The 16,566-nt window shown below is 38.9% G+C and overlaps 1 protein-coding gene across 3 annotated transcripts in view; it reads left to right on the top strand.

Annotated features, from left to right (window-relative positions):
• LOC139941539 (3'-5' RNA helicase YTHDC2-like) overlaps positions 1 to 13,200 on the top strand; it is a 32,509-nt gene extending 19,309 nt beyond the window's left edge. For 2 of the 3 annotated variants that reach the window (XM_071938083.1, XM_071938085.1), the window contains exons 22-33: positions 789 to 895; positions 1,365 to 1,459; positions 1,938 to 2,114; positions 2,594 to 2,731; positions 3,454 to 3,682; positions 4,416 to 4,511; positions 5,504 to 5,600; positions 6,406 to 6,534; positions 7,245 to 7,663; positions 8,588 to 8,745; positions 9,534 to 9,603; positions 11,217 to 13,200. In XM_071938083.1, the coding sequence (XP_071794184.1) occupies positions 789 to 895; positions 1,365 to 1,459; positions 1,938 to 2,114; positions 2,594 to 2,731; positions 3,454 to 3,682; positions 4,416 to 4,511; positions 5,504 to 5,600; positions 6,406 to 6,534; positions 7,245 to 7,663; positions 8,588 to 8,745; positions 9,534 to 9,603; positions 11,217 to 11,669 (2,168 nt within the window). In that variant the 3' untranslated portion in view covers positions 11,670 to 13,200. The remainder of the gene's footprint in view (positions 1 to 788; positions 896 to 1,364; positions 1,460 to 1,937; positions 2,115 to 2,593; positions 2,732 to 3,453; positions 3,683 to 4,415; positions 4,512 to 5,503; positions 5,601 to 6,405; positions 6,535 to 7,244; positions 7,664 to 8,587; positions 8,746 to 9,533; positions 9,604 to 11,216) is intronic. The other variant, XM_071938084.1, reaches the window with a different exon arrangement.
• The last annotated feature ends 3,366 nt before the right edge of the window (positions 13,201 to 16,566 follow it).

Raw genomic sequence — 16,566 nt, 5'->3', positions numbered from 1 at the left:
ATTTGAAAAGAAAATAGTTGCGTCCCCTTGAAGATGATCTCCTGGCGCTCGCTTCCCAGCTTGTATCCCTGTCTGCACTGCAGTGTACAGTTGCATGGCTTCTGACTAGCACCCCCCAAACAAAGATATTGAAAAATAGGGAGACCCCCAAGATAGGGCTAAATAAGATAGGGCTAGATTGCTCTGTTGGTAAAGCGTTGGGACATTAATCTGGAGGTCGTTGGTTCAAATCTTGCTCTAGTCGTTTTTTCTTTGTTCAACCCCTGTCTACATCCCATTATACAGTTGTATGGCTTCTGACTGACACCCTAAAACAAAGATACTGACACAAAAAAGGGAGACCACCAAGATAGGGCTATGTAAGATAGGGCTAGATTGCTCAGTTGGAAGAGCCTTGGCAGGTTAATCTGGAGGACGTTGGTTCAAATCTCGCTCTATTCAATTTTTCTTTGTTCAACCCCAAATCATTTAAAACTCATTTGTGTGTTGCGTAATGAACATAAAAGAACCCTACCGTCGATTTCACCAAACTCTTCCTAACTTAGGATTGATTGTAGGACTTAGGGCGGGTTCAGTTCCGTATCCAAATTCGGAGGACGCATTGAACCCATTCTAAGTTAGTACGGGTTACTCGTCCTAACTCGAGTTAGGATTTTAGTCTTAGCGTTCCGTGAAATCGGCTGCAGCACACTTATTGTTAATGGGTTCGCCGCGGTTTTCCTGGCATAGTTGGGTGCACATTGTGCTGCATCACCTTGTAAACCTTTTCTGTTGTCTTTCTCATGCAGTCGTTTTGCCAAACCATCCCTCCGAGAAGCGAGCAGCAATGGCCGTCCGTAAGAAGTACGCTGCCAATACGTACAGCGACCACATGGCCTTACTCAGAGCATTCCAGGTAATTAATGAAACATTAACTCTGCATAGATTGTGTACATTCGGGGCTAAGAGAGGTTTGCGGTAACACCATGTGAATATCTCTTTTGAGTAGTGGTGATTCTGAAATAAACAGGTGGTTAACGACTCAACGTTTCCATCAGTGTGCTCTAAGGTGACCATAAAAGTCTGTTCCAAGTTGGATATGTAGTGCATTCTGCTCTACCAGCCAGGCTCCTAGTGGATCATAACCATGGACTACTCCGTCTCACCTTCAGGAGAAGGTGGCAACGAGCCCATTGTGAAAGTTGAATTATGAGTCGATAGCCCAGATCGATTAAGTGTATCCCTCATCTTGAAGTGGCCGTCCATGGCCGTGAAGTGAGGCGATCTCTCATAAACAAAACAAAAAAATCAATAAAAGAAAATCAACTATTTATATTTATAAAAGGATAATTATTGAGATTATAATGTTCCTGTTTGATATCTAGGCGTGGCAGAGAGCTCGTAGTGATGGTTGGGAGAGAGCATTCTGCGTCAGGAACTACTTGTCTCAGGCAACCATGGAGATGATAGTAGGGATGAGGTAAGCATCTTCCAGGCTGAAAGACAATTAATAAATCCTGATTGTCTCTGCGAATTTGAGTCTCAGGGGAAACAATTGACTTATAGAGTCACATGCGTGAACAAAAATACAAGTTTCATTTTGACATATTTTACACACTTTTATGACCTTTTGTGTCATTTTGTGTCCCGCCTGTGTCATTTTTAGTTCTAAAGTTATGACCTTTTTAAAAAGAAGTTATGTCATAATCTGAAAGTAATTCGTAATGGAGAAACAGCCTAATAAACTTGTGTGGTACTAAGATCTAAGATTAAGTGTTAGTTCCACATGCATAGCTTAGCTACAGACAAAGACCTCAGGAGTGTCAAGACTTGGGTTCCTTGGGGAGAAGCATGGTACTGGATCAAAGATTCCTTGAAGGAGTGTAAACCTGAAGTAGTTTAGAGATGAAAGAAGAAAAAAAATGAAATAAATTGACGAAAGCTAAACTACGTTTCAGGACCCAGCTTCTAGGCCAGCTCAGAGCTTCTGGATTTGTGCGAGCTCGAGGACCGGGAGACATCCGAGATCTGAACACGAACTCGGAGAACTGGGCAGTGGTAAAGGCGTCCCTGTGTGCCGGCATGTACCCTAACATCATCAAGGTGGACCGGGAGAGAAAACAACTTACAACTCAGTAAGTGTTGAGAGGGGGGGGGGGGGTAGAAGGGAAGGTGGAAGAGCCAGACAAAGCTGCTGGGCTTCTAGAGAACTGGTTTGTTATAATGACGATGTACATTGTATTGTAAAAGAGCAGTGAAGAGCAAATAAAAATATATTAGAAAGGCTGGTTACTAGTGTTATGACATACACAGAAATGTGGGGACTTTTACACAATTGAACAAAGGTTCCCACAACTTTTTTTGTGTGTTGAACTGGGTATCAAAAAGGCGATTCTTTGGAAAATGGAATACTAGAACAACAATAGCACTTCCCCACAACTCAATGTGCAAACTTAATGGTGATTTCATTTAGCCTTGAAGAAGCAGTCTGCCAGGGTCAACTTAAAAGTCATTGGCATTTATTCTGCAGATCATTTTGTTTGGTAAACAGTTTGCTACAGTAACTACTACTCTTTTCATGGAAACTTTTGTTTGTGTATTCCTTGTAATACAGGACAGAGAGCAAGATCCGATTCCATCCCAACTCAGTGCTACACGATTCCTCCAATAACAAGCTATCAATGGGTATGGCACAACAAGGGATCATAGATTCTTTACCCACTGATTGGCTGATCTATGAGGAAATGACAAGGTGAGCTAGTTGAGTTATTTTTATTTTACAAACATCCACAGAATTACATTCAACTTAAAGGATAATGATGGCAGAAAGGTTCCCTTAATATAATATTACTTTAATTTGACTGTAGTTTTTGAGAAATTAGTAAAATAATTTTTTTTTTTGTCTCAGTAAGAAGAAACTTAATTTATCATGTACAACGGATTTACCCGAATCCTGAAAACATTGCTCTGTGATTTTTACCCTTTATCTCAAAAACTTGATGATTAATAAAGCTAAAATTTTGAAAGGTAAATTATATTACATACATCTTCATTCATAGTGAGTAGGGATTCATGTCATGGCCAAAAATCTACAAAAGGTATCAAAACCTTTTAAGGTGAATACGTCAAGAAAAATAGAGACAAAGAGTTCAGACTAGTCTTATCCAGAGTTTAGGACTAGCCTTATGTTTTGAAGTCTTTACAATATGTGCACTGGTTCTTTTACATGCATAACACAACACACAGGACCAACGATTTTACATAACATCTTAAGGACACCGCAATAATGTCATGACCGGGACTCAAACCGACACTCTGCTGATCAGACACACAAAAGCTTGAGTCCGGTGTTCTTATTTGCTTTGCCTAAAACGCCGAAAAGGCCTTAGTTCAGACAAAGCAATCTATTGTTGTCTTGGAAATTTGAATGAATCATTCAAACAACCTGCAATGAATTATTGATCCACTCCCCAGGTTCCACCGTCACACAAGTATCCGCTGCACAACCGTTGTTTCTCCTCTCGCAGTGGCGCTCTTCACTGGCCCGTCTCGTCTTCCTCAAGACGCCCTCGTTCAGCCGGAAGACAACATCGCCAACGGAGCCAACCAGGACGACAGCGACAGCGATGCTGACGACGAGGAGAAAGGTCAAAGGGCAGGACTGAAACTAGACGACTGGATCGTTCTCAGGGCAGACACAGAGGTTTGTACTTCAAGTCTGTTAGTCTTGTTTGTTTTGTTTTTTTGGTTTAGAAGATCTTCCCATCAACGGAACTCTGCAAACTCTCACACAGGGGATATAAACACCAAACTGGTAACAGCAAATCACTCACATACAAACATTTTTTTACTGTCGTTGATTATTAATTGCATGTATCATGAAATTGTGGTTCAAAAACTAGAGGACAGTACTTATTTTAGTCATCGTTAGTCATCGTGAAATCAGCGGTTAGCTTGGGTGGATTTCCAACCCACAACTTTGTGATTGCAAGTTCTGCAGTCTAACTACTGGACCATGGTGACCACCAGGAAAGCCAGTCTTTTTTGTAATCCGCGAACAAAATAGCCAATGATAAGTGGTAGTTAGTTTAAAATTAAAACTGAATTATTGTCGCCTGACATCTCACATCCATGAGCCATGTAAAACAATTTTTCATGTAACATGAACTTTTGTCATTGTCCATGGCATATGAACAGTTGTGTGTGTCTTTCGGTATGAAACAGCATCATCTGTCAAAATTCATTTGGAGAAAAAGTTTTTAAAAATATTGTGCATTTGTTTTTGGTAACACCATGTGTGTTTCTACTTGCTGGGTAGAAAATGTTCTTTCAAGAACTTTTCTTTCAATATTCATATTTCTATAGAAATTTTATTTTGGCGAAGTTCATGCCATGCAAGTTTAGATTATGAAAAATTGATATTGTTTTCTTTTCAGGCTGCTAATCTAGCACTGTTACTCAGACAGAAGTGGCACACTTTATTCTTACGAAGGATGCGCATGCCAGCTAAACCCTGGACACCAGGGGATGAGGTCAGTTGTTATTAAAATACTTTATCGCTTAAAGGTAGGGTCATAGATTGTTTTTTGTCAATGTAATGCAGATTTATAGACAATATTATAAAGAAAGATACAATAAAAGTCACATGTTGAAGTTTCAGCTTAGTAGCATCTACTTCCTGAGGAAACAGCAAAAACCTGTCACGGTATTTTCACACGAGCGTCAACTCCGTCCATGTTTAGGGAGGTTATACAATGGGTACAAACAGCCTCTTTAACCACAGCATTGGCAAACGAACATAAACTTTCAGAAATCTGAAAACGTTTCATGCATGAATCGGTTTTTAGATCCAAATGTTTAAAGGTGAAATTGTTTTGCTTATTGGTAAGCAGAGCCATGAAATGGCGTGTGATCTCTTATTCTTAAAATCACCTTGTGCTGTTTAATTAATAAGTGAAGCAGTCACAGAAAGGAGAAAGAAGTAGTCAACATTATGTCCTCACTTGTGGTTCTGCATTTCTGATGATGCTCAGATGCCAGGTATTATTACTGCAAGAATGAGTGGGGCAAATTTTGAGATATAAGACCTAATCCTTAAGCACCATGTAATGGTTTACAAGGTGCTGTGGCGCAATATCCTGCCAATTTTTGCCAGGAACACCGGGGCGAACCCCTTCTCTTTTTGATAAGTGCACTGGGTTCTTTTACATGCGTTTACACAACACATGGGACCAATGGCTTTACGTCCCATCCGAAGGACGAAGCAATGGTTATGTGTCTTGCTTAAGGACACAAGTGTCACGGCTTGGGATTCGAACCCACACTCTGCTGATCAGAAACACCAGAGTTTCATCTCATCCCTGCTCACAAAGTACGTTTACTTATGATCATGGGTTTCATTGCAAATTTGTTTTAATTTGTTTTTCTTATTGAGTCAGTCTCTGGGCTTCACCAAACAAACAATTTGTGTGTTTATAGGCCTGACTGTGAATAACCATTCTCATCTCGATATCTCTCTTTTTAGGCTGTCTTAAGAACCATTGTCAAAGTTCTCAGCAATGAAGAGCAGGCATTAGGATTGCAGCAACCTGTTGGTGTTGGTCAGCGCCCAAAGCCCATGGGTAGGTCATGATTGCCTACAGTAAACTAGGAGAAAACATTCTGTCAAGTTCATAACTCTCAGTTCAGTTATGTCTGTCTGGTCCAAAGTTCATAGAGCTGGTTGAGCAGAAAATATTGCTAGATAGTTTTGTTATGCTTAGCTACTTTTGTTTGCTTAAGCAGCTCTATGAAATTGAGCCCTGGGCCTTATTTCACGACTCTGTTTTGCACAGAATTCGGCGCTTACAACCAAATCTCATTACTGTCCAAGTGCAGAGTTTCTGCGTTAGCTGTGTAAGTGTAGAATGCCTAGTAATGTGGAGTAAGCCTGTTCACATGCAAAAATTCCCAGATAATCTCAGATACGTTTGAAGTTTGTAAGGAATTTCCTGCTTCCATGAGTGTTGATTCTTACTTTTCTGAAATCAGAGAGCCATCAAATTTTTACTTGAATAAGGGCAGTGTGATAAAGGCCTGAGCCAGAGGCGAGGGCCATTATTGCTTGGCCACAACCATGCAAGGTTTTAAACAGCAGTTTAAGAAAGAGTCACTGCTCTTTTATTCCCATTCATAAATGCTATTTTGGTTAAAAGGAGCAATAAAATAGGAAAATCTGTGAAGAACAACTGGATAAACATGCAGCTCCAGCTGGTCATTTTTAACCATTGAAACACCACCACTCGACGCGCTCTCTACCAATAGAAATAGAGAACTGTTTGGGGTATTTATGAATACTTGTTTATGTATGGCGAAAGTTAACCTTAAAAAAGGGTTATGGTTCTTTTGGTTATCATCTTTAAACAAATTCTTAATTATATTTGACAGCTATGGATCATTTCAATAACACCCCGCCCCGACGGAGTGTTGGTAATAGGTTCAATCAACAAGCTCACCAGAATAACCAAGGTTCACGGATGGCAAGTACCGTATCCAACGACAGAGTGCAAGAATTCAGTAAGTTTTTAATGTCTTAAATGTTAGTGGACAGCAATTGGTAAATGTCATAGACCACTACATGTTTTTTCCACTTTACACATGAAATAAGAATGAAGGTTTATGCTCAATAGGTCATCGAAGTCACAAGAAAATCGGAAATGAAATCCTTACTTTTTTTCACAGTTTTCATCGTCAGGTTTTGGACTCACAAGATCAAAACTAACTGTTTTGCTGTTTTCTCAAAACCATAGCATTTCAATCAAAAATATTTAAAGGGAAGGTGTCTACCCTAACCGTCATCATACCAGCTAAAAGTTATGTGCAAATCTGTAACAAGATTTTATTTTTTCAATCTTTCTAATGCTGTGCACATCCATTGAATGCAATTGGCATATATATACACACGCAATTCAGTCTTAAATTGCATGAGGGAAGAGTCATGTTTTGGTCGAACGGATAAGACAACCAAACTCAAGCTCTGGTGATTCTTACCAGATGAATGTGGATTCAAGTCTAGGCTTGTCCTAAAGCAAGACTAGTGTCTTACGAATGGGAATTAAACTTACAAAATATCAATAGTGCCTTTGAATTTTACATATGGTTGCCAACCTACGTGGTTAAAATATTAGAGTATGCTGCCATTTTTATTGCTCATTAAAAAAACTATAAAGTTTTAAGAAGTTACTTGTTGATTGTTTCACAAACTCTTCTTGGTTTTTTTTCCCCAGGACCATCAGGCAATAAAAAACATTGGGGTTGTTCTTCTCCTCCAAACCAAACCAAAACTCCTGCCACAACTAAGCCAGCTTCTACCCTGAACGCCTCAGCTCCTGCCTGGCAAGGGAAGGCATCCTACAGTGGGGGCAGTAGTGGAAATGCTGGTGGCAGAGGTGGGATTTCTGGTGGAAGCAGTGGGACTACTGGTGGCAGCAGTGGGATAACGGGTGGCAGCAGTGGGATGAAGGCTGCAGGAGGTGTTGAGGCTTATGGAGGGCAGCAAGTACAACAGTGTCCTGATAGCTCATTGAATGCAGTAAGATACTTCATCATGAAGTGTCACGATCCCTTCAATATTGAGCTGTCATTTCACAGGGGGTTATGGTGTGTGTCTCCAAGTACTGCAAAAATACTAAGCAGTGCATTCCAAGTGAGTACAAAAGAGGGAAAGTCATGCCCTGTACCAAGCATATTAAAAAAAAGTGACAAACAACGCACCCATATTGCTGTGATAAAAAAATAACTTATCGCAACTCTTTGTACAGTATTATCCTACTGACACAGCAAAGAAGGGAGTCAGAGGCCTTTGTGGGATAGTGCTCGTTGGGTCCATCGAAGTTCTGTTCCCCACGAGTCTGATCTGGAGACGCGGTCCGTTATTAAAGCATGAACGACAGGGCAGGTGGGGCCCTTACCTGTCTGAGTTGGGGGCTTGGGACAAGGCCTTGTGTGTTAAAATGGTTTTGTTTCTTAGTATGAACTTATTTCAACTGAGTGTTGTGGCTGAGTGGTGTCTACCAACCAGGCTCCGACTGGATGATACCCATGCCTACAGCCTTAGGGACTGTGAGAGCCTCACGAGTAGGTGTTAACGTGCCCCTGGTGACAATTATAGCCTGAATCAGTTGAAGGCAGTGGACACTATTGGTAATTGTCAATGACCAGTCTATTCACTTGGTGTAACAAACCTGTGAATATTTGAGCTCAATTTGTCATCAGAGTTGCGAGATAACTATGACAGATGCTTGATTTCGAGACCTCAAATTCTAAACTTGAGGTCTCGAAATCAAATTCGTGGAAAATTACTTCTTTCTCGAAAACTACATCACTTCAGAGGGAGCCGTTTCTTGAAAGGTTTTATACTATCAACCTCTCCCCATTACTCGTTACCAAAGGGGTTTTATGCTGATAATTATTTTGAGTAATTACCAATAGTGACCACTGCCTTTAAATGTAGTCTCACCTTGAAGTGGCCGTGTGAACTTACGATGTTAGGCGATCTTTCATTCAATAAAACCTATACGAAAACTGTATTTATAATCCATTTATGCAAATCTTGATTGTTTCTCTACAGACATCCAAAGCTATCTTCCTGTTCTTCGCAGTCCAAGGCAGTAATCACTTTCAGGGATTTAGCAAGATGACGTCAGACATTCGCTATTCACAGACTGTGGAGTGGAGAGATGGCTCCATGAGGAACGGCGCTGAAGTTGGCGTGCAGTGGATCAAAAGGTAGTTTCCTTGGATTCAGTAGACCTATCCATTTAAAGTCGATATGGGGGAAATCCATTAAAGGAAGAGGCTAGAATAAAACATCCTTTTCATTTAACTACTAACACCTGTTATCTCCATGTCATTCTTTTTCGAACAGTGGACTTAAGGGGTTGGGTACTTTTTGTGGGACACTTAACACAAACTTTCACTTAATAAAGATAATGATGGTAGAAAGTAAAATACTACTTGCTTTGGTGCTGTAGTTTTTGAGAAACTAGTAAAACAATTTCACAAAAATTATTTTTTTCTCATTGAGCAAAAGTTATTTCAGCATGTACAACGGATTTACGCGACTCTCCTGGAAACATTGCTCTGTGATTTTCGTTTTCTCAAAAACTTGAAAACTATTACATTATATTACATACATCTTCATTTACAGTTAGTTGAGATTCAGATCAAGGCCAAAAACTTGATCTGCAACAGTTCTGAAAATAAAACTAAGTCATTAGGGGAAAGCTCCATTAAAGAAAGAGCCTAGACTAAAACATCCTTTCCATCTGACATCTAACACCTGTTATCTCCATGTAATTCCTCTTCCAAAGAGTAACCTAATTGGATCTTGCACAAACCAGTAGGGCTGCTGACTGCCACAGGCAGATTAACACAACTTTCAATGGTCTCAGTCTATGTGAGCTTTACCACACAAATAGTTTTGTATAATGCTCACACTAACCGGTCTGCAATTATTTACTCCTTGCAAAATTTCAAACACTAACTCCAAGTTTTTTATTCTGTTTCCTTCATAGAGCCAATGTCAGCTTCAACCAGACACGGTTTTTGCTCAACCAGAAAGTGCAGATGAACAGAGATGGACAGGTAAGTCATTTGAATCAAGAATGGACTATGACATGTCTAGGTGTTCTTGGTGTTGAGGAAGAAGCCAAATGGGGTAGACTATGTAATAGTGGTGGGTTTGTCACAGATTTCTAGGCATTTTGGGCTGGGGTCCCATGAGTCTCTTTGCATCTGCCGGGTCTTTTTTTGGAAGCAGGCGGGATCGAGTTACTTTTAAATCCATACTTTAAAGCCGGTGTCGCATTTTGCATTGAAAACTGATTGCCAATAATCAGTCGATGCCTGGCCCTTGTCCAGCAGGAAATGTACACATCAGGCTGGTGCTGTGTCAACAAAAGGTTACAAGTTGATCACACAATGGCAGAACATTCCTGCTGGAGACCGGCTGATAAAATTGCCAAGAATCCAGCCTCATTTCCATCATGGCAGCATGCAGGACACTTTACAATGTGACTGTGTGACTGCCCTAATGCATGATCTTTCGCAAAACTCTACACGTCGTTCGATGCCTAGTGAATAGTAAAATGTTCAAAAATTAGTCATGTTGCAGGTATCGTTTTCAAAGTAAACGATGACTTAAAGTAAGGTTTTGTTATGTAGAGGTAGAGGGGGGAGCCATGATGTGTCCTCCTCCTTCGTCCGCTTATTAGTTAAAATAAGGATGCGCTGAATCAAGTCTTAAGTGTTCCTACTGTTTATTCCTCGACTTCTTCCAATGAAGGAACAATATATGCACTAACACAGTAGTATGGTCTCAACACAAAATTAAAGAAACAGAAAAAAAAACCCAAGCACCTGCCAGATGGAGATACTGAAGATAAATGAGAATAATACATATCATAAATAATCTGGAGGTACAGAGATATAAGAACATAGGCTATTATTACGCTACACGAGTATATGTACACACAAGTTGTGCTCTGTGTAATGGCGTCTGTTTCCAGGTAACGCACAGCCCACACATAAACTTTACCCAACTTGACCTAGCACACATGGCGAGTGTACATACATGTATTAACATTACACTACCCACTGTATACGTATACGTTGTGAACTTCACGTCACTGCCCAGCATAAAACTTATTTCTTCCCACACAAAGTTCACATAAAGAACAACTACAAATATGAAAATGAGACTTACCACCAATCTCTATGTTGTTTAAACTCCCCTATTCATCTTATTGATGGACCCAAAAATCACAATAAAAAGCAAATATCGGCAACAAAGTCGGCAATCTTTCAAGGTAATAACCACTCTCCACATTAATCGCCAAGCAAGAGGCCTTCTCGGATCCCTGCCAAGAACCACTTAACCTCTCGTAAACACTACGCACTGAGAAACCCCCAATAAGCCAACTAATAATTAATCAAATTACTTTCTGTTGTCACCAAAACTTAATGGAGTTTCACATGGTATCAAAAATACACAAATTCTTGTTAAATCCATACCAAAACAATGTAAATGAGAATATGACATGAACTGTTTTGTATCGCAGAGGGACTCATCCTGAGAGTGATACAGCACTAAGCCCGCGAAACGTTACGTTAAAGGGACGCTGTATGTAAATACCTCAAAGGCCGTTTCCCCACAGTTAAATTATATTAATTCTGTATTGATTTTGCTTTGACCCTAGGAATTGGAGCCCTCTGTTGGTGAAAAGCTTCTGCAGTTGTGGGCCAGGGTAGCAACGTGCCAGGCAGCCAACAACCCGCAAACAGCGCCCTCTTGGGGTCAAGAGTTTAATAAAGGTCAGCAAGAGTTCAGAGGTCAGCATCAACTGAACCCCGATTCTCAACACCCCAATCGGTCCAACAGTCCCCAGGGATCAACTTTGCCTGGTCAGAACTGGTCAGCAGAGGGCGGGCTTCAACCAATAGCTCATTCGTCTCCGGCATACTACCAGGGTCCGGCTGCGTATTGTAAGAAGGGAACAAAAACCACAGAGGGTGCCGTTGATGAATACCCCAGCGAAGAGAGGAATTCAAAGACTAGTTGGACGTGGTCGGCAGATGATGGGAGTGAAGGCGGTGTGGTCGCCAGTGAAAGTGAGTACCAGCCGCCCGGAGGTTACTATTCAACTCACTAAGTGCCTTATGATGTTGTAAAGTGTTCCTATAAGGATTTTAAAGTAGTTCATGTTTCAAATGCTTTTGATTATTATAAAGGATAAATTGAACCAAGTATTAATTAAAACTGATTTTGGACCTTCAAAAGAAGCGTCATTTTTCTATGAATGTATCATAATGTTGTTTATTTCTCATATTTGAGGTAAACCAAACTTCATTTAGACATTTTAAAAAGACGACAGGCTGAATGCAGTGATGGCAGAAACTTGAATCACTGACTACATTTCGGATCCCTTAATCAGGTCATTGATTTGTCAAGATTTTGCGTGATTTCAAGAATTTTTATTGGATACCCTGGGCCCTAAATTTTCCTTCGGCTCTTTTGTATAATGACCAAACCATCCAACCTCTAAGTGAAATAATTTTGGGAGTCTGAAAACCTCTAAATTTTGTCACAGGTTTGGATATTTTCCGTTGTGAACCAAGTTATCACATTTGACGTGATTAAATTTAAAGGCAGTGGACACTATTGGTAATTACTCAAAATAATTATCATCATAAAACCTTTCTTGATTACAAGTAATGGGGAGAGGTTGATGGTATAAAACATTGTGAGAAACAGCTCTCTCTGAATGACGTAGTTTTTGAGAAAGAAGTAATTTTCCACGAATTTGATTTCAAGACCTCAAGTTTAGAATTTGAGGTCTCGAAATCATGCATCAGAAAGCACACAACTTCGTGACACAAGGTTTTTTTATCTTTCATTATTATCTCGCAAATTCGACAACCGATTGAGCTCAAATTTTCACAGGTTTGTTATTTTATGTATACATTGAGATACACCAACTGTGAAGACTAGCTTTTGACAATTACCAATAGTGTCCATTGTCTTTAAAGGTATTGTGCACGAATGAGTGCCAAACTAATCTTGTTTTCTTGTAAAGGAGAAAGAGTTTACTATTAAGAGGTTAATTTTTTTTAACAATCAAACAATAATCTTTGTTCAAGTTATCTTTTCCTCTTCCAATCCCGTAAGTGGGAATTGGAAAGAATTTGCAAATAAAAAATATTGTTCAAAACTGTTGTCTCAATGAAAAAAGGGGGAAACTGTTAGTAATTGAATTTGTTAGGAAATTGTTAAACGGAAAAACACTTCTAAATTTGGCACGATGTTATTCCTACTCTAATCGGATTTCTAATTTTTTTAACTCAGAAAAGTTATCAAATATCAAGAAAAGTCTAAATAAAAGCCTACATTACAATGGATGTACACTATGTAGGTCGGACTACTCTACAATTAAGCTGTTTCCAAGGATATTGACAACACTCAATTTAAACAGTATTAATAGCAATAAACTGAGCAGTCCATAAGAAAAAGGTTGAAACAGTATTAATAGCAATAAACTGAGCAGTCCATAAAAAAAGGTTGAAATTATGATTAAAATAATTGCATGTGAGACAACCTATACTTGTTAATAGTATCTGTAGGCTACTTTCCACTCTGTACAAATCTCAAGTTCTGGGCATTAAAAATGCAGAGGTAAAAAAAAATGCCTTGACTAAAACACAAAACACTCCATCCAATGCTGTATGAACTGCTGCAAATGTTCCTCATGTCATTTGTTATTAACACCTGGGTCCAATTTCATGGCTCTGCTTACCACCAATTTGTGTGCTCATTCTTCGCTTACAGGGCAAGCGCTGAATATTCTGTCTACGGTGTAGCTGTGTTAGGTAATAAGAATGCCTCATATGTATACTTTGCACAAGCAGAATTTACATGTTATATGGGAAAAAACTTTTGCTCACACATGTATTTCTGCTGAGTAACCTCAACAATTTGATTACTAGTAAACATCTTATGAAATTGGATTCTCCATTTCATAGAGCAGCTATAATTACAAAACATTGCTTAACAAAGTCCTGCTACCCAAACTGAATCTGGTAAGCATAGTTGTTTTGATGCTTAGCTACATTTTGTGCTTAAGCAGTTTAGTGAAATTGGACCTTGGCCTGTGTATTGAGGACAAAATGCTTGATTGGTAAATTTTGCCCCAATAAATAAAGATCAAATTGAGTTTAAAATTGGTGATATTTTTTTTGCGGAATTATTGGCACAGCAATAGAACAATTCAATTATTGAAAAGCTTTTTTTTGTGTGCAATTTGTGAATTGTTTAACAGGCAGATCGTTAACTTAAAAGTTTATTTGTTTACTTAAAACAAATAAAAAGGCAGTGGACACTATTGGTAATTACCCAAAATAATTATTACTTGGTTGTAAGTAATGGGGAGGGGTTTACAGTAAAAAACATTGTGAGAAACGGCTCCCTCTGAAGTGGAGTAGTTATCGAGAAAGAAGTAATTTTCCACAAACTTGATTTCAAGACCTCAAATTTAGGATTTGAGGTCTCGAAATAAAGCATCTGAAAGCACACAACTTCGTGTGACAAGGTTTTTTCTTTCATTATTATCTCGCAACTTTGACGACCAATTGAGCTCAAATTTTCACATGTTTGTCATTTTGTGCATATGTTAAGATACACAAAGTGAAAAGACTAGTCTTTGACAATTACCAATAGTGTCCAGTGTCTTTAACAAGCAAACTGCTTGTTTACATAATGATGCAACTGCTTGGAAACTGTGTGTGTGTGTGTAAAAAAGGAAATAGCTTTCTTAAATTCGTTTAAAACTAAAAAGGAAAGGTTTACCAATTGTTTAAAAACAAACAATGTAGAATTTGAATCGCTGGTTTAAATTCATCCAACATGGTTTAAGTTGAACATTCCGGTGGTCACATTTTTAAATCTACATTTTGATTAATCAGTAGTGGGCTTCCAGACAGGCGTTTTAACCAAAATATGCTGCTTTATTTGTTTGGTTATACTTATTTATGTTGTTCTTTTGTTAAAACTGGTAGGTTTTAACTTTGTAGGATTTGAAACATTGCATGCTGGGATTAACAGAGACGAGCAGGGCCCTATTTCATAGTGTTGTTTAAAGGCCGGTTTATAGTCGGTCGCGCAGTGGACATTTTGAAGCACGACACAGTTTATAGTCATCGCTGAGGCCTAAAAGCTGAGGCCTAAATGATTTCTATTGCCCGACCATCGCGCGACCATCGCACCACCTATTAACGGGCCTTAAGCAGAAGGTACCAGTCACAAATTGTACAAGTGACATGGTAATTTGGCTGGTAACCTTGTTAAAATAATTTAGTTTTGCTGCTTAAGCAGCTCTAAGCAATTGGGTCGTGAAGTCTGATATAGCTGTTTTAACAGGGCCCAATTTCATAGAGCTGCTTAGCACAAAAAAAATTGCTTAGCATGAAATGTCTTTTTGATAAAAACAGGATTACCAACCAAGTTTCATATTGTTGCATATTGCTTGTTACATGTATTCAGCTGTTGTTTGCTTGTCCTGAAAATCATGTGGAAATTTGGTTGGTAATCCTATTTTTATCAAGGCAAAAAATGTCATGCTTAGCAAATTTGTGTGCTTAGCAGCTCTATAAAATTGGGCCCAGGAAATGATAAATACGTTTTTTTTCTGCGAAGCAAAAACTTGCATGAAATTTTATCAAATCATGCCATTTTGATGGCATTTTTAGGTATTTTTTGTTTCTGCTTATAATATAAAATGATATGATATCAATTTTATGATATAAAATTTTAAAAACTGGTTAGCACCAAATTCTTCATGTAAAACTTTCTGTTAAGCATAATAATCAGGGAGCATGTAACCAACAAAAGGTGACTGTGTGTAAGGTTTATGTGGTAATCTACTTTTTGCTAACAGTTTTCTTTGTCAAAGTTGAGTGCTAAACGGACCTTTCACTTTAGCTATTGGCACATATAAAACTGATGGAATAATACTGACACAACTTTGTGCCAAAAGCTTTTAAAGTAACTAATGGAAGCATGGGCCAATTATTTCATTTTACTGAAGTGTTTCTTCAAACTCTTGTGAAAATATATTGTGATGGACTAATTAATTAATTAATTGACAAATGTTAACTTTTATTCAAGCAAAGTTTCTTGTTGAGTTTGGAAGAGAACAAATTATTCACAAACAAAAGATTAACTTATTCAAATCTTGCCAATTTTCTTGTTGACATAATTTAATAATTATGTTGAGATCTAGTTAAATTCGTGTTGATCTATTGCATCAAACATCAATTGTTTTGTTTGTAAGTTATTTGCCTGAATCAAAGAAAGGGTTACTTCTTCTAAAAATGTGTCCCTTCTTTCGAACTGACACATCCCCCAGTGCCCCCCCCCCCCACCTTGACCCCCCCCCCGACCCCCCCTGACCCCCCCCCCCCCACCCTTTCCCCTCATTTGGGATTGATTTGTGCACAACCTCAATGGTTTGGTACACCCTCCATCTACAGTGGCCTTTCTCATAGAACGAATTCGTTTCATACAGGGGTTGAGTGAACTTTCAGCCTCCTTTTTACGGCTCACCCTCCACTGTTAGAGTTTGTACCCTCCCCGTTTTAAACAGTGGAGTAGTCCACTTTTGTCTTCGGCAACATGTTTATTGTGGACAGACAACAATAAACATGCATTTTCTTCCAATTTTGTTGCACGTTGTTTTGGTGTGATACCTTGGAATCAAAGTGACAGTAAAATTACCAATGTTGTCTCGCTCAGCCCAAAGTACATAGTAAGGATTTTGAAACTTTTTTATTGTTTCTGGTATAAATACTTTACTAATTTTCATAACAAAAAATACTCTTTTTGATGGTATTTTAATAGTGTCCTCTAGGGCTATGCTTTATTCAGATGATTATTTATGTTATTGGACCAATTTCCAATGTGCCGTATGTCTCAGCCCCTGTCCCAACCATTTCCACTGTGATGACAATACCATGACGGGAGGAAGGAAAACCCTTATGTTAATTCTTGCTGAATCC

The sequence above is a fragment of the Asterias amurensis genome, chromosome 9 (assembly GCF_032118995.1).
Source record: "Asterias amurensis chromosome 9, ASM3211899v1".
Classification (NCBI taxonomy): domain Eukaryota; kingdom Metazoa; phylum Echinodermata; class Asteroidea; order Forcipulatida; family Asteriidae; genus Asterias; species Asterias amurensis.
Note: the sequence above shows the minus strand (reverse complement) of the source record. Positions and strands in the feature narration are given on the sequence as shown.